At 43.5% G+C, this 21831-nt stretch overlaps 2 protein-coding genes across 20 annotated transcripts in view; one reads left to right on the top strand and one right to left on the bottom strand.

Annotated features, from left to right (window-relative positions):
- CDK11A (cyclin dependent kinase 11A) overlaps positions 1-6278 on the top strand; it is a 36573-nt gene extending 30295 nt beyond the window's left edge. For all 15 annotated transcript variants that reach the window (XM_043499873.1, XM_043499871.1, XM_043499870.1 and 12 more), the window contains 3 exons: positions 441-505; positions 1672-1726; positions 6172-6278. The gene's annotated coding sequence lies outside the window, so the exon portion shown is untranslated. The remainder of the gene's footprint in view (positions 1-440; positions 506-1671; positions 1727-6171) is intronic.
- Positions 3873-21831, bottom strand: part of MMP23B (matrix metallopeptidase 23B) — a 35881-nt gene continuing 17922 nt past the window's right edge. For all 5 annotated transcript variants that reach the window (XM_043499882.1, XM_043499884.1, XM_043499885.1 and 2 more), the window contains 6 exons: positions 18813-18952; positions 15446-15613; positions 8168-8332; positions 7627-7737; positions 6133-6259; positions 3873-4759 (listed from right to left, as the gene is read on the bottom strand). In XM_043499882.1, coding sequence (XP_043355817.1) covers positions 4585-4759; positions 6133-6259; positions 7627-7737; positions 8168-8332; positions 15446-15613; positions 18813-18952 — 886 coding nt within the window. In that variant the 3' untranslated portion in view covers positions 3873-4584. The remainder of the gene's footprint in view (positions 4760-6132; positions 6260-7626; positions 7738-8167; positions 8333-15445; positions 15614-18812; positions 18953-21831) is intronic.

Raw genomic sequence — 21831 nt, 5'->3', positions numbered from 1 at the left:
CACCAATGGACATTGCACATAGAAAAGTCTGATTCCCAGCAAGAGGGGATTATTTATAGACAAAGATTTTTTTAGTAAAACAAACTTAGCTGGATTAAGATGGGAATTTTGTCTGGTTCCAGGGGAAGGGAATATTGCTACTTGCCTCTGTGGAGCAGCATTCCAGGTCTGCCTCAGGTTAATGAAACAAGCAAAGAAAACACATATTTTAATTCAAAATGTCTGTTTTTTTTCATATGGAGTGCTTACTGTGTATGATCCTTGTTTGACATGTCCATACAAAAAAGATTTTCTATTACTCTACCCTTGGAAAGTAGCTAAATTAATTTGATAAAATCAAGTCCTATGTTTATTTATTCGAACAAAATGGATTAAAATAATAGTGAAATGCTAATCATGTTTTCCCAGCAGTAACTCTGATATTTTCATTTTTTTTATAGGCTCTACATATACATTTTGGGTGTGACTGGACAAGTGTTTTCCATATTAAAGTTGAGCCTTTAAGGTGGGTAAATTTTGTTTAATGTTTCTTAAGCTCTGTAAAACTGAAATATGGTGAGAAAATACTTGGAAAAGAATTTGTTCAGAACCACTCTTTTCAAGCATTTGAATTCAGTCTGGTGTTGTTTCCATAAGCTTTCAACACAGGCCAATGTGCAGATTCTCCTGTGAGCATGAGTGGAAATAGCAGGACTTTTGTAATGCCTGCACATTTTGCAATGTTGTTAACCAAGTTCTCTTTGAGGATAGAGTAATCAAATGTCATAACAGCAGAGGTGAAATTTAACTATATTTCTTACCATGAGAATATAATTCCACCATGGTGAAGTGTTTTTAGTATCAAAGTTATCAAAATGTAGTAGGTTTGTTGTCCATAGTCCTTTTCTACCCTTGGGGAAATCATCAGGCTTAGTTAAAGCTGTTGTTTAAATATTGGTGCACTGTGCCTATCCCCTGTATGAATGGCATCTAGATAGTAGAACAGGGCTGGATGGTTTGCTGGTGTGTAGATCCTCTCCTTTGCTAAGCAAGCCACTTCCTGCATTCCCTCCTGCAACAGCCATCCTGGCTCTGTGGGAAAACAGCTGAGCTGAAGACTTTAGCTCTACAGGAAGCCTATAAACAAAACAGTCATCCCTCCACAACAAAACCACACAGCTGTTACTCCTTCAGGATCCACTCTCTCAGAACCCCTGTGAAATGTCATTGGGAGCAGGGATCTCTGTTAGCAGATCTCAGCCCACAAGCAAGGCTGGAGGGGCTATTCCCAAGAGCGGTGTCATGGAGGGATGAGTTTCTATTGATAGGCTTTCTGTAACATGCTATCAGAGCAGCTCACATAGGCTAATAAATTTACAGCCCTCTTGGGCAGGGGAAATGTTATCCATCTATTACAGATGGGGAGCTGGTCATAGAGAAACTGACAAGGCCAGGCAAGAAGCTGGAAATGGACAGAGGTGTCCTGGTGGAGATGAGATTGAAATCCATGCTGTGATGGGTGAAAGTAAGAGCTATGATTAATCCCCAACATGAGACAAGGCAGGGACTTTTAGCAAAACATTTGATGCAGTAGGGCCTCTGCAGCCTCAAAAAGTGAGATTTAGCTGTAAGCTGACCCCCAGACTCTAAAAAGAAACACCTTTTCTCCCCCCCCACCTTTTCCCTCCTCAGATCTTTTCTTGTCTCTGTCTGGGTAGATGGAAGTTCACTTTAACCCCACAGCACTGTAAGTAACCTGAGAACATTTTGATTGTAACACTGATGGAACAAAGCTGGTTCTGTAATTTGAGTTTGCTGCAGCGTTAAGATGCCTATTTTATTGACATAACATCACAGGTGGTGGTTAAATTAATCCTGAAATTTTAGAAAACTGTAGTTGCAGCAGCAGTTAATGGGAATAAATAAACAAAAAAACCTTATCATAAAGCATGATGATTTCCCTGTGCTGCACCATGCTTAGACTATTAAGTTATTTGAGTGGAATAGGGGATGTTAAAAAAAATTGTCTGAGCCAGTTACTGAGTCTCTCAGCAGCTGGAGGAAATATTGTCCCTGTGATATACGTGGGCACAATGAGGCAGTGACACATCACAGTTGCAAGTGGTGGGAGATGTGGAATTAGAAAGGTATTCCTATCTCCTAGAGTTAGCTATACTGTTTTATAAAGTGTGGATTTAAAGTGAGATCATTATACATCCCTCCGTGGACACACTTTTTCTGGAATAAGATCAGCTTCACAGTTTAGTACATGTCACTTTTATTCCAGAAGAAGTTGTCCACAGGACAGTTTACAAATGGTATAATTGTACCTATCTATCTAGCACAAACATCTTTCAACACACACAACTGTCCTATTGCTTGCCCTATGTTTAACTGCTGAACTTCACTAGATTATTAATTCAAAGGCTGGATGATAGTGTTGTCTTTCCTGAAGTGCACACAAGCATGGTCTGATATACAATTGGCAGGACAGGTATTCTTCAGCTCCCTTCATTCTTAGAGTTTAGGGCAAGAAAATGCATCAGATCCAGGGATTAGTGTAGGTTTATTTACCATCTTTGTTACCTACAAGAAAGGGGTAAAACTCCCCCTTAGTTAAATGTGAATATTTTACATTTGGCAACTACAACCATCAATGAGGGCAGGGCAATAAATATGATGGGTGTTAGAACTATTTTAACATGAGTTTGAACCTGAACAAATGGAAATGTATGGTCAATGGTGATAGACAACAGCCAGTATAGTAGCTGGTAATGAAGTATGGCAGCAGAGAAAGCAAATGTGAGCTTCTGGGCTGAATAGTCAGAAATGGTACAGCAGAAGCCATCGATATAGCCCTAGATAAAAAATGGGTGGGGGGTGAGACCAGCAGTTTTCCATAATATTATTGGTGGCCTTTACCTGACCAACAAATTAGAATTCTTAGAGCAAAAATAATGATGGAAGGAGATTGAGGAAGAAGTTGAGCACAGAAAAAAAGACATCTGAAGGGTAAGGTCTATTTGACTGTAGAACAGCTAAGGGCAGTGGTGGAAAGCCTAGTTCTTAAGTCATTTAAAACAGGACTACTTGAGTTACTATAGAAAATTCTTTCCTGGGTATCTGGCTGGTGAATCTTGCCCATATGCTCAGGGTTTAGCTGATTGCCATATTTGGGGTTGGGAAGGAATTTTCCTCCAGGGCAGATTGGAGAGGCCCTGGAGGTTTTTCGCCTTCCTCTGTAGCATGGGGCATGGTTGACTTGAGGGAGGCTTCTCTGCTCCTTGAAGTCTTTGAACCATGATTTAAGGACTTCAATAGCTCAGACATGGGTGAGGTTTTTCATAGGAGTGGGTGGGTGAGATTCTGTGGCCTGTGCTGTGCAGGAGGTTGGACTAGATCAGAATGGTCCCTTCTGACCTTAGTATCTATGAATCTAGGACTGGATAAACTTGTTGCAGGGACCAGCCAGTCATTGGCAGTGGACTCCATGGACTAATAGACTGGAGAGAGGGAGGGAAAAGCCCTCTGAAAGAAGGTAGAGAACACTCCAGTCTAAGCCAGCTGTAAATAGTTCCTATGTCTTGGGGGGGAAGGAATGTGGTAGAAAGATGAACAGGGCCTACTTTGAGACATACCCTGGACTGATGTAAAGCAACTTAGCTCCACTGCAGTCAAATTTACAGTGGCTAAGGCTCTGTCCTCTAGTTGACCTATTACTGTAAATATAGAACTTACAGGGGATGAATAATATGTAATCCGCAATGATGTATGCATTAAAACTAAGTAATAGTTTGTCTAGAAACAGCAATGCCCTGTTGCTGTCTGATGGGGGGTTGTCCCATTACCTATCAGATGTTTACTTGATCCAAGAAACAAAAGCATTTCCATAGTTATTTTAGTGATTTATTGGTAACTTATCTAAGAATGACATCTGATGCAGGCTTGGAAGCTACAGACAGAGGTAAACACATTGTGATAAATGCAAACCACAGAAACATTTACGGGGGGAAGACGCATTCCCTGGCTATTTTAGTTATGTAACATTTGGAATTAGAGAAATTTTCCTTTAGAATGAGCTTTTTCCAGAAACTCATTTTTATGAGTTAGACCTCCTTCAGTACTCAAATAACAGCATCCATGGAGAATTCAGCCAGGGATCAGTCTTTTGTTTCAAGCCCCTCTGATGCCATATATTGGCATTTTAGAAATACAAAGAAATGCTTGACAGCATGACAAACCCTGGAACATTAACCAGTCCTTTTGTTTCCAATATATATCCAAAGCTATTGCAATATCAAACTGGTGACCCATTTTTAATCTAAATCCAGGTTTCATTAATACAGCGAAGGACTGGTTAGTTTTTAAATGATCTACAATTACCTGGGTCATCTTGGCTTCAGGATTTTTTCCCTCTTTTCCAGCAGCATGTGCTTAATTCTTGATCGTTGGAAAAATTTCTCCAGTGTCCAACTTTCTTGCCCCTCCCCTGGTAGCAACTGAGTTCTATGCTCGGCTGGAGGTTAAACATAAAATGCAGAAGAGGATGGGATTTTTGTCTGAAACTTAACTAGCCGTAACTGATGTCCTCATTCAAGACCCTTGTTAGTGCCTAACCCTAATCCTCCAGGAATAGGTAGTCAGGATTCTTTGCTTTTTCTTCACAATGCAGGTATAGGTTCCTTCATTAATTGCATTGGCAATAATGCTCATGTGGTAATCATTTAAGGCTAAGTAACCTGGATATGAGTATTCCAGAAGCTCCTTATCTTTATACCAGCTGTCATAAGGAAAATAGTGAAAGTTAAACACACAGCATAGATCAAAGTGCATTGAAGGGGCTTGTCAGTAATAAGAATTTGTATTGGGGTTGTATCATAGCACAGACAAGACCAATTTGAAATGTAGATTAAACTTCAAAAGCTACCTCCCTAGGGACTTAGGCATGTCTGAAATTGCCACTAGAAGAAATCAAAATCCCTAGGAATCAGGCAGCTAAAATACCTTTTGAAGATCTGGATCTAAATCACTTAAGCCCCTAAATTCTATTTTCATAAGTTCGTTAGGGCCAGACCCACAAATGTAGTTAGGTGCCACTGACCTTCTCAAAACCAGTGATAGCAATTTAAGATCACATTTTCAAAAACATTCAAGCAGGTTAGGTACTCTATTCCCATTGAAATCAGTGGTATTTGGCACTTCTGAAAATAAAGATGCAGATAAACTGCTTGGTACCACATACATATGAAAATCTTAAAAATGAGTTTAAGTAGGACCCCAGTTGAGTCCTACTGACAGTATTTATGATTTTATCGTGTTTAAAAAACAATTATCACGCTCTGTTTGAAAGACCCAGGGAAAATGACTAGACGCAGCCCTGTCATGCACATTGTATCCAAGCTGAAAAATAAGGATTTTTTTCCCCTTCTAATCTTTGTTACTTGCCACAAAAGGTTGAAAGTAGTATTAATTTTATAGATTCATCAATTTAAGGCCAGAACAGGCCATTATGATGATCTACTCTAACCTCTAATATAACAGACAGAAAATTTCCCTAGGGGTTAGAGTTATTGTTCCTACTATTTAAGTGAAGTAGAGTGTGTCTCTTTCGCAGTAGCTTATTTATCTGATAGTGTCAGGTATTATTGGTTTTAAATTTTTTAAATAACCCAGAATCTATGTGCAACACTAACTGTTGCGTTCTCATAAATCAGCAGTAAAGCATCCCATCCATATTGAGAGGAGGGGCTCTAGCATATCCTGGTGGGTTAAATTCTACATTGATTATTGTGCTCCTCCACCTGTTTTCTTAGTCCCTCACAATTTAAGTGTAAAACGTGTGTTTTTGTTCTGCGCAGCAGCATCTCACTCTAGGAGCCCCGTCACAAACACTACTGCAATACAAATAAATGATACATTGTAATTTTAATGGCTATAAAGAGAAGCCTTAAATCCATGGAGGTCAGACTAAACTGCCACTTTGTAGTGTCACTTCCATAAGGAAAAGTGTTCTGAACACTGTTTACTCCAGTGAAATCACTACTTATTCAAAGAAAAACCCATCTCAGAACATTATTTCTGGATGTCTGATATTGTTTTTGTCTGTAAAATGCAGTGTGTCCCAAATGATTGGAATGGGGGAAGAGTACTTACTAAACTTTGCCTTTTTTATGAATAATCTTCTGTCCACAGCGAAAGGTGACATTCCTGCCTTCAGGAACAATCTTGGTTTTCGTCCTGAGTGGAGGAGGAGTTGGCGCTACTGTTGGAAAAGGGAATTCTGTCCACCAGAAGGAGGGGGGAAAAAAAATAGCTAAGTCAGTTTATGCCACTGGAAAGCATTGCTGAAGTTAACAGTATTTCTGAGGAACCACATTGCCTTTTGGATTTCCTTTTCTGTATAGTAGTTCTTCAAAGCTTCCTCCTAAATAAGCAAGTATTGGAAAGGCATTACTTTATCATAATTTTCATAGACAAATAACATCCTCTCAGTGCATTTACATGGCACAAGATGACATTGGCGGACTTTTTTCTATCACCCCAGCCTTGCCAACACTTGCTGATTTTTCGGGGCAGGCAGGTTTATCCTAAGTCCTGGATTCACATGAGAATCTGTGCAGGGAAACAGTTTACATAAAATATAATCACTGTCATTGAAACGCTGTTCTAAAAACATATTTGTTGTTCGTCTGAATGGAGGTACACAACCCAAGTGCTCTCTTTCCTTTAGTCCAGGCTCACAAATATGTTCCTACTGCATTGTAGCAGGCATGATTAACAAATGACACCTAATCTGCAATTCAGCACTAACTCCAATGATCCCTTGCTGTCAGCCTGCATTCTTCAAAGCCAAGGTATAGTAACCGTGCAGTTAATGACAGGTTTCAGATTAGTAGCTGTGTTAGTCTCTAAGGTGCCACAAGTACTCCTTTTCTTTTTGCGAATACAGACTAACACATTTATTTGAGCATAAGCTTTCGTGAGCTACAGCTCACTTCATCAAATGCATTTGATGAAGTGAGCTGTGTAGCTCACAAAAGCTTATGCTCAAACAAATGTGTTAGTCTCTAAGGTGCCACAAGTACTCCTTTTCTTTGTGCAGTTAGTGACATACTTTTTCCTCTCTTTCTCTCAGATAAACAAATTTCAGTCTATTCCCCCATCTTAACAAAGCAATTACCAGGTTTCAGATTTCCAAAGGGATGGGTTAGATCTAGAGGGTCAAGTGCAAGGTAGACCAACCAACTTTAGCTCACAACTTTCCCACCTCCTGCTACATTGTCATGTAAATTATGCTACCAAATACCTCACTTCTGAATTTTGCCCTCAGGAGCCAATTCCCTCAAGAGGATCTTATAGGGAAGCAGCACAAGGCACATGGAACAATTCTTGTGTTCACAAACTTTCAGGATAAAGTTAGATCAGAGAGGAGGAACACTAAGCAGACTTTTTTCCATACTCTAGAAAACATGCCCTGGTGCTGAAATGCAATAGCAAAGCAAGGGTGTTAGGGGCATCACTGATTGCTGAATTCTTTGGTCTGGAAGAGTCTTGTCATTTGTCACTAACATTCAGATAGCTCACACAATTTAACGTTGTCCCTCTGTCAACTCTTATGACCCTTAACCCATGAAGAGGAGCTGATACCATAGCAGAAATCACAGCTGGACGGACAGTGCTTTTTCATCAACTTCCTACGAGTCTCACAGAAACCTTTCCGAGTCCATGATGGACATACGAATAGTCTGTCTGTGCAGCCTGAAATGAAAGGAGACAAAGCGTTAAAGGGACAAGTGCCAGTTCTGTATGTGAAAGAAAGTGATGTGCAATAAAACAACATTGGATCACATTGTGTGAGCTTGATCTGCCATGGGTAGGAATCAGCCTTAAATAAGAAGTGTACACTTTCCTGTATTTACATTAATTAACAACGGACATGAAGTGAATGCACTAGGCTGGACCCTCAGTGGAACTGTGAATTTGCCCCAGCTGAAGGTCTTATCCCATTGACTTCAATGGAGCTGTGACACAAGGTGATTCCTTAATGCCAGTAGACAGCTGTGCAGTGCAATGTCATTTTGAAGCCATGATAGGCATCAGGAAATCAGTGCTGCTCAGGATCAGGCCTTTAGCCTGATGTTCTTTACACTAACAGCTACAACAAACCAACCCTCTCCTCTCCTCTCACCATAGAGTCTGTGAATCCCCCACATGTCATCCTGGGAGATGGTCTTTTTCCCAGTTAAAGTGGCATTGATGTGCATCAGGGCATTAGAATTCAGGGAGTGCATGAGTCCCAGGGCATGTCCAATTTCATGAGCTGCTACATGTACCAGGTCTGTAAGCCAAACACCTGGGAGAGAAAAAGAACAGCAGCAGAAGTTACATAGCATGGTTCTGTTCACTCACCTTAAAGTATAACAATGGATTCAGCTCAGTCAGGATGCAATTTCAGACTTCGTTCTGAGAGTTAGGAATTGTTTTATCTGGGGATTTGCCCCAATTCCATCTCCGGTGCATCAGCAGCTCTTACCCTGGTTTCATGCACTGTGCAAACAGCAGCTTTGCCTGTAAGAATTTACATTAGAGCTGCTACATTTGTGCCTGAAATCAGGACAAAACCCCAGCATGACTAGGCCGATGTGTTCCTGGCCACATTCTCCCTTGTTATTCCTACAGCATCATGCTTAACTAGGACATGATCATTTAGGGATGAAACCATTAGTCATTTACACATGTATAAAGCATACTGTTTTGATTATTCTCTGTACACATGGGGATAAAACTCCTACAAGGCAGGTTACATTTTTGTTGTAGTGACCTTAGCATCCCCTTAAGATATAGAATTGAACTGCAACTTCTTGGAGACTGTTAGCAGCAGAGATGGATAGATTTTAACAGAAGGATGATGATAATCATCTACTCATAAGACAGGCCAGAAAATCTCACCCAACAATTTCTGCATCAAGTCAATTTGTGGTTGAACTAGAGCAGCACTCAGAGAAAGGTCGCACCTTACAAATTTGATTAATGCATTAAATGGGAGTCTCTGGAAATGCTGGTTTACCTTTGTTTTTTTGGCTGTGTCTCAAGGCACCTTTGGATGGTGGATGAGAGAATCTTCCATCCCTGTCTATTGTGATGTTAATTTGCATCTGTGCACCCAGATATTTCAACCCTTCTGAAGAATTGTCCATCTGAGGAGCACATGTGCTTTACAAACATTAGTGAAGTCAGCCTTGCAGCAGCATCAGTCTCATCATTGCTGTTTTGAAGGCAAGCAATTACAGGGACTGGATCTCCTCTCATTCAAGTCACTGCAACTCAGAAGCATCTCTACTGAAATCAAGGGGGTTACATTGCTGCCAAACCAGTGAGAGTGGGAAATCAGGTCTAGCAGTATGTGGCAGAGCCAGGAATAAAATTCCAGTCTCCCGACTTCCTGGCCTAGGCTGAGGCCTGAGCCCCAGAACCACCTTTTGTACCCGAGACTGTGGAAAAACTATTTTAATTGAATTGTGACACACACAGCTCTTCTTGCCCTCAGCTAGGAACTTGAGCTCTTCAGTTCCCCTCGTGCTCAGAATCCTTGACAGATGTACCCTGTTCCTCACTTAGTACCCATCATTCCTGACATGGCTAAGAAATTTACTGCGATACCTCTTGTTTCCTCTAAATAGCTTTTACAGAGCTTCATGGTTTGTGCGGATATCTGGATTCTGCCACCTTCTTGGTGGCGAGGGGATGACAAACACTCGCCCACTGTAACTACTGCAAACCCAAACATGGTTAATGTTGTACCAGCAGTTGTTTGCAGAAAAACAAGTTACCGGTTGATAAAGTATATGGTCTGCTGGCTAGCAGACAACACCCATAAAATATGAACATCTGATTTTTATTATCACCATCACACTGCCATGGAATGAATTTAATCTTCAGCTCAGGGTTTGTGTGTTTTTTTTCCCTCCTCCCCCAATACAAATGTTAGAGAACCTTGTAACATGACCACCCTCGCTCCATCTCTCTCTGAATATATGTTGACATTCCTGCTTTAAATGCCTTACAAACAGCCTTAGTCCCTGGAAGGTTTGTCTGGGATTTTGTTTTGGTCTAGTTTCTATTTCCTTGTTGTTTGAGGGAAAAAATGTTCTTACAAGTCATTTTGGATTATCATTGAAATTCTCTCTCCCAACTGGTTTCATAACCTTGTTGTTTGAGCTGTTTGTTGTTTTTTTCTATAGCTCTGTAAGCATGTGACACACTTCGCAACAGATTAAAATAAAAAGTCAAACAAAACCCAAAAATCCTTGTCCTGAAGATGTAAAAAAGCACTTGAAATAATTCTGCAGTGGCTGGGAAAGGATTAGGGGGTGAAATTCACCCCTGTGCAGAGGGCCAGCACCAGACCGTATACATCATTTAATTCCTACCTTACTTGAGCAGTAGAATGCAGGATCTTTTAGTTGAAGGCAACAATTCAGATCCACAGTGACCATAATGAGCTGTAAGCCACTGGACCAGCGTCCACATAAAACAATTATTACCCACATCTGACCCCTGGCAGGCAGCCTCAGAAGAGAGACCCAGGCTGACCGCAGAGACTGAACTACCCTCTCCAGAACAGAGCTGATATTGGCAGGGAGTTCGAGACTCTCATGCTGCTGCTGCTTTACTCAGTCTGACTTCCACCTTCAGAAGTGGTCCAATAACTGTCCAATTTTCAGCCAATCTGACCCTCCCATTTCACGCTGGTTAAGCACTCTGATGTTGCGTGGCTGCTGTAGGCCTAAGTGGGAATTAGACGGTATATAGGTCTGTGCCGGCCCTGTGCACAGCAGTGCAAGTCATCCCTTGTCTTTTCCCCCCATTACTGCAGAACTATTTCTAGTGCTTTATCCAGTTTAACTATAACATGTTACAAGTGCTTCCACTCTTTCCTATGGGAGATTATTCTAGCCCAGTAACTCTCACCAGCAGGATCTTTTCCTTGATAGCAAACCTAAATTTTCCCCCTCTTAATTGTATCCCATTACTTCTATCTAAAGGCTCATCTACACTGGGAAAAATTAATCTGAATTAACTAAAATGCTGTACATTTAAAGTGGATTAGTTAAACCAATTAAATCCATGTGGAAACACACACATTCAGAATTAAAGCGACTTTAATTTCAAAGTGAATTAAACTTAACCAAACTAAGGTTGCTTTAATTCTGAATGAAAGCATACATAGAGGATTTTAATGTGATTTAACTAATGTACTTGAGAAGCTAATTCAAATTAAGGCCTAGTCTACCCTGAAGAGTTATATTGGCATAGCTACATTGGTCAGGGGTGTGAAAAAGCCACACACCCCTTGGCGATGTAACCACCAGGTGTAGACACAGCTATGACAATGAAATAAGGAAAAAGAAAAGGAGTACTTGTGGCACCTTAGACTAAAATTTATTTGAGCATAAGCTTTCGTGAGCTACAGCTCACTTCATCGGATGCATTTGGTGGAAAATGAACCCCGACCTGGGGTATTCTATCTGCTATCCATAAACCTGGAAATCCTGGACGCCCCATCATCTCAGGCATTGGCACCCTGACAGCAGGATTGTCTGGCTATGTAGACTCCCTCCTCAGGCCCTACGTTACCAGCACTCCCAGCTATCTTCGAGACACCACTGACTTCCTGAGGAAACTGCAGTCCATTGGTGATCTTCCTAAAAACACCATCCTGGCCACTATGGATGTAGAAGCCTCTACACCAACATTCCACACAAAGATGGACTACAAGCCGTCAGGAACAGTATCCCCGATACTGTCACGGCTAACCTGGTGGCTGAACTTTGTCCTCACCCATAACTATTTCACATTTGGGGACAATGTATACCTTCACATCAGCGACACTGCGATGGGTACCGCATGGCCCCACAGTATGCCAACATTTTATGGCTGACTTAGAACAACGCTTCCTCAGCTCTCGTCTCCTAATGCCCCTACTCTACTTGCGCTACATTGATGACATCTTCATCATCTGGACCCATGGAAAAGAAGCCCTTGAGGAATTCCACCATGATTTCAACAATTTCCATCCCACCATGAACCTCAGCCTGGACCAGTCCACACAAGAGATCCACTTCCTGGACACTACAGTGCTAATAAGCGATGGTCACATAAACACCACCCTATATCGGAAACCTACTGACCGCTATCCTATCTACATGCCTCTAGCTTTCATCCAGATCATACCACACGATCCATTGTCTACAGCCAAGCTCTACGATATAACCGCATTTGCTCCAACCCCTCAGACAGAGACAAACACCTACAAGATCTCTATCATGCATTCCTACAACTACAATACCCACCTGCTGAAGTGAAGAAACAGATTGACAGAGCCAGAAGAATACCCAGAAGTCACCTACTACAGGACAGGCCCAACAAAGAAAATAACAGAACGCCACTAGCCATCACCTTCAGCACCCAACTAAAACCTCTTCAATGCATCATCAAGGATCTACAACCTATCCTGAAGGACGACCCATCACTCTCACAGATCTTGGGAGACAGGCCAGTCCTTGCTTACAGACAGCCCCCCAGTCTGAAGCAAATACTCACCAGCAACCACACACCACACAACACAACCACTAACCCAGGAACCTATCCTTGCAACAAAGCCCGTTGCCAACTCTGTCCACATATCTATTCAGGGGACACCATCATAGGGCCTAATCACATCAGCCACACTATCGGAAGCTCGTTCACCTGCACATCTACCAATGTGATATATGCCATCATGTGCCAGCAATGCCCCTCTGCCATGTACATTGGCCAAACTGGACAGTCTCTACGTAAAAGAATAAATGGACACAAATCAGACGTCAAGAATTGTAACTTTCAAAAACCAGTTGGAGAACACTTCAATCTCTCCGGTCACTCGATTACAGACCTGAGGGTGGCTATTCTTCAACAAAAAAATTTCAAAAACAGACTCCAACGAGAGACTGCGGAATTGGAATTCATTTGCAAACTGGATACAGTTAACTTAGGCTTGAATAGAGACTGGGAATGGATGAGTCATTACACAAAGTAAAACTAATTTTCCCATGTTATTTCTCCCCCCCCACCCACCCCCCACTGTTTCTCAGATGTTCTTGTTAACTGCTGGAAATAGCCTGCCTTGCTTGTCACCATGAAAGGTTTTCCTCCCTCCCCCCCCTGCTGCTGGTGATGGCTCATCTTAAGTGATCACTCTCCTTACAGTGTGTATGATAAAATCCATTGTTTCATGTTCTCTGTGTGTGTATATATATCAATCTCCCCTCTGTATTTTCCACCAAATGCATCCGATGAAGTGAGCTGTAGCTCACGAAAGCTTATGCTCAAATAAATTGGTTAGTCTCTAAGGTGCCACAAGTCCTCCTTTTCTTTTTGTGAATACAGACTAACACAGCTGCTACTCTGAAAAATGAAATAAGGCTTTCATTGACACAGCTGACATTGAGTACATCTACACTATGGAGACTATCAACCATAGCTATGCTGGCATAACCCCAAAGTGCAGAGACAGCCCATACTGATGGATGGGGTTATTCCATCAGTATAGGAACACCGCCTCCCTGACTGACAGTAGCTACATCGACAAAAGCATTCTTCCATCAAAGAACCCCCAGTGTAGATGCCGCTAAATTGGCATAGCTACCTTGGTCAGGGCTCTGAATTTTTCATATGCCTTATAGCTGTAGCTATGGTGACCTAAAAGTTCAAGTTTTTTTGTTCAGGGAGATGGTGTACCTACACCAACAGAAAAACCCCTTCTGTCAGCGTAGGCTATGTCTACATTATGGGGCTATGCCAATATAGTCTCTGTAGTGTAGACGTACCCTGACTTTCCCAAGTGTCCCCATATAGACAAGCCATAAGTAATTCCTCTCCATTCTTGGTGTTCGCAGTCTTTCACTTACATGTCAACTGTTTGGTCATGTTATGATTTTTTTTGTGAATTGAAAATAGTGTGTATAAATAAAATGTCAATATTTTTGAAAGCAACTGGAGATTTTGGTTGCCTAATCGGAAGTACTATAATGAGCCTGATTTTCCGGAAGAATAAAGCATTGCTCTCTGAAAAGTCAAGTCCCTTTAAGATGTCTCAAGTTGGAAACCCAAAATCACCAGTCACTTAAAAACATCTTAGCATACATACACATGCACAGATATATAGATATAGATATATATACACACACAATATTACATACACTTACAGAACACGTGTTCTCACGCACACACAAGAGAGATAAAAGACATTCTGCTAAAATGATAAAAAACAGGAACACACAAGATACATTTCTAAAGCTTCTCCTACCCTGCTTTTTTGGTAACAAACAAAAAACTTAACTTCAAAGAAATATAACATTTGCCTTATGAAATGAGCTTGCTGACTGGTCAGGAACCATCTGCTTGTAATTTAATGTTACTTTAGACATTGTTTAAAAAAAAAAGTAACCAAGATATCTTTAGGTGCCCACAAGCTTGAAATTGACCATGTATGCAGGAAAGCTGGTTACAGAGGACAACAAAAATGTGGACAACCATGCCAAGAAATCTAAGTAACATAACGTGGCCCTCCCCAGAGATAGCACAGCTCCTTGGACTGAAGCCAGTCCTGATTATTTGTAATGTGGTTGGAGCCCACTGAATTACTCAGAAAGAGCTGAAACATCCACCAAAACTAGAATATTCCATGGCTGAAGTTCAGTCACACAACAGCAATACCAAAAGCCACAAAAAATCACACCAAACTTTCCTTTTGTCTCTCCCAGTATTGAACAAACAGTGATAAAATCTGCACCTAAATAAAGACCTACGGCCAAATCTTGCTCACATTACACAAGCAGTTCTATTCAAGCTGCTGAGACTTTGCGTGAGGAAGGTAGGTAGATATTGGCCCCTACAGCAGTAAACCCTTGATAAAGTTATACATTCCATTCCATCACAGTCTCATGAAGTCAGTAAAGCCTCTCCTTCTGCAGGGACAATGGATATCAAAACAATCTAACTAGCTGCAGGTTCATCACCCCCTTCCACACACACACTGAGGAAAATGGATCATGGTTGGAAACATCTTCTAAAGGCATGAACTGATGGGGTGAAACACCTTTTATAAGTCAGTAGCATGCGCCAGGTTGGTCCATCAAAGGTAATATCTATCTAGAAAATAATGGCTCCTGCAGACTTAATTATGACACTGAAACTGTGTCTCCATAACAACTAAAGATAGGTTCAAAATCCCTCTGAGTGCTGGGGAAATTTCAGTCTGGAACCAGACTTTGCAACATGGGTCCCTCCCTAACAACCACCTACTCCATTGGCATTTGTGTCTTGTAAACCTTTCAGAATTTTGAGAAGAGTGAGCAACATCATTGTGGAAAAATGCAATCAGTCTGTTGGGAGAAGTAGATCCCTTTGGAGACAAGTTACGTACCCTTTTTCCAGCTGAACCGGGTGTTTCCCAATATCCAGTATTCATGGTCATCAAAATGGATTTCCCCATTTTTTGGGAAGAAAGCATGGGCGAGCTCCCCTGTTGTCCCATCAAAACAATGATGGATGAGTGACTCCAGGCAATCAGTGTGGTTTATGGAATAGAAGCCTGTGAAAGAGAATACATAAAGTGAGACTAGTCAGGATACTTCATACATGCATGGACTGAATAAACAAGAGAGTCTCAAGGACATATTCTAACATGCAAGTTTTCCATCCTACGGATGCACAGAAGGAAAACCAAACTTAAAGAGATAGTTAGAAATGAGGGTTGAATAATACAAACCAGGTCCAACTCTGCAGTATTTGAGATGACATTGGATTTAGGGTGGTCTCCAAAGGACACAAGTTAAGCTTCCCTTCAGAGAGGAGCTCCTGTTTCAACACCAAGTGGAAACTCCTACTTTTTTAATCAGGGCATTGAAGAGGAGGCAGTGACCCAATCAATCAAATGCTAAGCCTAAGCACTATATGGACACCAGCAACCACAGCCCAACATGCCCACCTCCCGTCACTTGAAACCATTTCTCCTATCCCAGTGCGCCAGATCTCTACCCACTCACCCATTCTGGTCAACACTGCTTTCTGCATTCCTACAAAGAAGCTATGTGAACTTTTACTCTAAGTCATCTAATGCAGCTTGGATTATTTTGGTCTCTCTTTGCAACTGTAAATGCCTTTCACTGTGCGTGTCTTGTACAGGGCTACACCCAACATCAGTCTGGCATACAAGCCTGTAGCCTCTGCTTAATCCAGATTTCCCACAGGGGAATTAGTTTAGTGATTGAGGCAGTGTCAGAATCTCTCCGTGTTTTCCCTGGAGTGAGCCCTCCCATGTCTGCAATGGGCTCTCTAGCTACCGCTTAGAGGTCTGGGAGGAGATTATCAATTCTGCTACTACTGACAGCTAGTGGAGACTCTGCTATAAGGGTGGCCTAGTGTTTAGGGCACTGGACTGAGACTCAGGAAATCTGGGTTCTACTCCCAGCTCTGTCACCAGCCTCCTGGGTGGAACATCAACTCGCTTCGCTGCACCTCAGTTTCCCCATCTGTAAACTGGGGAAACTTTGTGAAGAGCTTTGAAATCTATAGATGAAATATGCACTAGAAGCACAGGCACCAACTTTTCCTGGTGCCGGTGGGTGCTCGTGGCCCCCCGCCCCAACTCCACCCCTTCCCCAAAGTCCCCACCCACTCTCTGCCCCATTGGACCCCCTCCCCAGCCCCGCCTCCTCTCCTGAGCACACTGCGTTCCCCCTTACTCCCCCCCAGCGCTTGCAATGTGAAACAGCTGTTTCGTGGCGCAAGCACTGGGAGCCAGGGGGAGAGGCAGGACACAGGGGAGCTCTCGGGAGGAGGCAGAGGCGAGCGGGGGGTGGGGCAGCTGCTGGTGGGTGCAGAGCACCCACCAATTTTTCCCCATGGGTGCTCCAGCCCCACAGCATCCATGGAGTCAGCGCCTATGACTAGAAGGGTGAGGTATTATCATCTAAAGTGATACAAAGATCCTCAGGTTGGGACCAAGTCTTTACAATAGTGCCCAGGCCATAATTTGAACTCCTTTTCTGAGCTGCTACTACTTATAAAGGTGTATTTAGTTATAACCACTTGCCTGCAATGAATGTCCATCCAAAGCTCTTTACAAATGCCTCTGGAAGGCAGATAAGTGTTATCCCCATTTTAAATCTGGATTTAACACAGACATGGAGAGGTTAAGTGACTTGCTCCAGGCCACTGTGCAGAACCTGGCTCTCAGGCCTGCGATCTAGTTACATATCATGCAGTTCTTAATAGGTGCCTGCTGGAATGGGGCTCTGTGGAGCTCCTACGTGGCAGCATTTTGCTCTGTTAGGCAAGGCCCCTGGGGAGGTGGGTCATCTGCTTTCAGGTGGTGTCACACAATAACAGAGCGAGAAACATGTTGCAAAACAATGGAAACTTTGCTGGAAATCCTGAAGATACCGCAGTCTGCACAGGAAGGAATTATCATGTCTCCCATAGGCCATAAATCCTTAAAGGAATTTACATCTAGAATGTGAAACTAACCAGATGATCCAGGATTAAAAACTGCATTGTGATTGCCCAGGGTTGAGAGCTTCAGAAAGGCACCCAGTGAACCTACATAGTAGCTGAGAAGGGAAATGGCTCAGTAAGATCTGTGGAGATAAACAAGGAAGTGGGAGCTGAAGCAACCCACCAATGTGCAGCCGAATCCTTGAGCTTGAAGCCGAGGCCTGGTCTTGCAAGGGATTGTACGGTGGACGGTGAGAAAGGAACCAGAGTTAAGGAATAACTAATTGGATTTAAAGAATGGTCTGAAGTACCTGGAGAGCTAGCAGGGTGGGGAGAGAGAATAATAATAGCTAGCTTTTGTACAGTACTTTTCATCTGGCGATCTCAAGGCACTTTACAAAGGAGGTATCATTATCCCCATTTCATAGATGGCAAACCTGAGGCACAGAGAAGTGAAGTGACTTGCCCCAGGACACCAGCAGGCCAATGGGAGAGCTGGGACTAGAGCCCAGGTCACCTGAGTCCCAGTCCAGTGTTCTGTCCACTAGGCACCACTGCTAGCCAAGAGAAGGAGAAGCTGTATTGAACTTCCTCTTCAGTTAGTGTGTTTGTACCTGTAAGAGCAGCTCAGATACCATGGGGATGAGTGTGATATAAATATACAGGTAGACCTTGCTCTGCATGAGGAAGAGGAAGCAGGCTGAACAGTAGGGAGAATACTGCTGAGGTGTTCTTCCTCCGGGGCATGTGGAGTGCTATTAGGATTGCTCTATAAATAAAATACCAGGAGGCATCATGGCTACCAGTCAGCATACCGGACTAGGATCCAGGAGAACTGTGCTCTATTCTGGGGTCTGCCACAGACTCACTGTGTCTTTGGGCGAGTCACTTCACTTCTCTGCACTTCAGTTTCTGCATCTCTGAAATGGGGATAATCCTGCTTCACAGGGGTGTTGGGAAGTTTCACTCTCTGAGCTACCTGGATAGCAGGCGCTAGGGAAGTGATAAATACTATAGCCCCTTCTCTTGCCGAATACACTGAGTTAGATTCCTCCCAGAGGGAAGGCAGGTACACCGAAGGTCTGGGGCTGCATCACCAATACCAGCCAGAGGGTGTGGCCCAGACTGTGCTGTGGGGAGGAGCATTCCAGTTGCAGGACTCCTGGGTCTCACCCCAAAAGTTCTGCAACCAAATGCTCCAAGGAACACAGACCCCCTTTTGGAGACAGAACATCCCCTAGTGTCAGAGCCCACTCTCTCTTCAGCGCAGGACCCCAGGGTCCTTGCAGACCTACCTATTTCCAGGTCACTAGCCAAGTTGGGTGGCACCTCCTTGAAGTTGAATGGTGAAACATTGCTCCACATTCGGAAAGCAGCTGCCAGCCCCTTCCGTGTGTCACTTTCATTAATGAGGTTTCTCGGGAAGGACACGATTCTGCAGGGAAACACAGACTGGCTTTAGACAGATCCCAGACTATCCTCCTGCATCAATTGAAGGTTCAAGTACTGCTCACCTGGAAAGGTTCCCTTCTTAAAGAGTTTCACTGAACTAGACTATTGGTCTAGTCCAAAGCCCATTGCGATCAGTGAAAACCTTTCCATTGACTTTATGGGTTCAGAGCAGGCCCTATTTGCAGAACAGCAGATAGTTTAATTCTCTTTAATCTGTGCAATGAGGAGATACCACAATGCTCGGTGGGCAACATGGAGCCAACAAGTTAATGGCTCTTAATTCTTGCCAATGCTACAGCAGGTTCTGGCTTTTCACTGCTCTACTCAGGGGCTGAAGGGAGCTGGAGCATTTGTGCTGTTCTGCAGCATCCCTGGTTATTTGTCTGGGCTGGTGGCCAGCACTGACCTCTGCTGTCCATGTGGAAGGACTGTTCCACTGGCCCACAGCTCACCACCACTGACTGGACAAGGTGACAATGACAATTGTGCACCTTGGACAGTCTACGACCCCAAGAGCCAGGCTGTGGGGAAAAGGACCCCACAATGGCTGCTGGGGGATTTGACCTAGTGCTGACCAGGATGGTTCAGTGGGTGCTGGGGAGAAGGGGAACATGGGACAAGTTGCAGTGAGACAGCTATGTGGCTGAAGGAGCGAGATGGAACTGCTACCCAGGGAAACCAAGTAGTGGCACTACTAGACTGAGCAGGGAGTGCCAGTCTGTGCCTGCTGCTCACACTGAAATGTCCACTCGACCCCTTTCTCAGTGCTTCAGGAACTCCCATTCCGTAGCTCCTGTGTAGGTGAAAGGGGCTGGTTGAGACCCACAGGCAGCTAGAACCCCACTCCTCTCCGCTGCCTACATCAAATTAATGCACATATAACTGGATCCTCCTTCCTTTCTTGTTTGTTGGTTTAGAGACTTTCCCATCCATTTCAGTCCTGGTCTGGGAAGCCTCCCAGCTGGAGCAAGGCTCTTCCTACCCCAAAACAACCCTCCTCTTAATGCAGAGTGGGTGCTATGACAGGCATTCCCTGCAGCCAGAGGCCACTTTCAGGTCTCTGAGACTAATCTGGTTAGACCTGCGTCTGCTAAGCAGCTGCTGCCTTGGCAAATCGCTTCAGAGAGGGCTTGCTGTACTTTAAAGGACTGGCCAGATGGGGGGATATATCATAAAGGGGTGGTTGTCACCACATATTACACTGAATAAACTTTTAACCGCCTCAGGAGTTCCCAGAAGGGCACCCTCCCCTCTCAGCCAGGAATGTTAACAAGGGACCTTTCTTCAGCAAGACCTGAGGGCTCCTGCCAAGGCTGAGGTACAAACCACATCCGGACCCCTGGCATGCTGCCTGAGGTTCACCAGAATGGTGTGGTCACACCTACCAGGCCTCAGCTGGCTCCAGAGGGATTCCCCAGGCACACTCGCTGCACTGTGCTTGCCGTGTCTACACTCCTGCTAACGTACGCGAGAAACATTCAACAGACCCCCACCATCCAGCACGTCTGCTTACTGCTCCTCCGCATCCCAAAGAGGCAAAGCATCCGTCAGGACATCAATGCCATTGTCCATCATGCTTGGCCTGCCTCACTGATGGGCACACATTAGCAGGCCAGAAGCTATTCATCCATTGGTGATTTCAGGGGGCGTTTTGCCTAAGGGCTGAACACTTCACAATTTCAGTTACTGCAGTGAGGCCAGAAAGTAACAAGAAAGGGCTAGATCCTCAGGTGTTGTCATTCTGCAAAACTTTGGAGCTATGTCAGCTCACACCAGCAGAGGAGCTGGCCTATAGATTTAGGATTGTGTCATTCCAGAGAGCATTGTTTTGATTCAAGTTTGGGGTGTGCTCTCCTGTTGGAGTCTATATGACACATATTGTGCAGCGCACACAAGGCCATTTTCTCTGCTGCAACCTGGTGCATCACCACCAAGTCCAAGGACTTGCACCAACTTATACCAGTGGTGAATTAGGTCCCTTATTATCTTTTGGTTCCACAGATACTTGGTCTTTGAGCTATTGGCAGAAGCAGCCTGCTTATTTCACAAAGGAAAATACCATCATCATTAAAAGAAAAGGAGAACTTGTGGCACCTTAGAGACTAAAATTTATTTGAGCATAAGCTTTCGTGAGCTACAGCTCACTTCATCGGTATGTAGCTCACGAAAGCTTATGCTCAAATAAATGTGTTAGTCTCTAAGGTGCCACAAGTACTCCTTTTCTTTTTGCCAATACAGACTAACACGGCTGCTACTCTGAAACCTACCATCATCATTGTACATGTATATCGCTCCACCCCTCCAGAACAGATCACCACTCCCTTTACAGCTACAAAGTGTCACCGAAGTACAGCCACTTCTGAAGCGGAGCAGTGCAGCCAGCTGGCGTGCAGTATTCTGGACGGTCACGTTTGTGGGTAGGAAATTTGGCCATTGATATTGAGAAGAACCCTCCATTCTTATGAGAAGTGCCAGGTAATTCTACCATCCTATGAGACCTTGGTTTTTAGGATCTAATCTGAAAGATAACGTTCAACTTCTGCCACAGGGTCAGAGAGTTTTTGTGCTGCACTAACTCTGCTCCCATTGAAGACAAGGAGAATTTTACACAGAGAGCAGTTCAGCCAGTGCTGAGCCAGAGTGAACTGGGACTAAATGTATTTACCTTGGAGGGGTGAATGGCCCACACGATGGAGTCAAAGGGAATTGTAGGTGTATCAACCCGGAATTCATCCCAGATCAGCACCAAATCCAGTAGAAACCTGTAGGTTTCTGCAGATGTTAGCAAGCATCATACCATGAATGGCATACCATGCATTAGTTCCTTATATAATGAGTCGTGCTTGGAGCATGATCTGTACA

This window comes from Dermochelys coriacea, chromosome 18 (assembly GCF_009764565.3).
Source record: "Dermochelys coriacea isolate rDerCor1 chromosome 18, rDerCor1.pri.v4, whole genome shotgun sequence".
In the NCBI taxonomy this organism is placed as follows: Eukaryota; Metazoa; Chordata; order Testudines; family Dermochelyidae; genus Dermochelys; species Dermochelys coriacea.
Note: the sequence above shows the minus strand (reverse complement) of the source record. Positions and strands in the feature narration are given on the sequence as shown.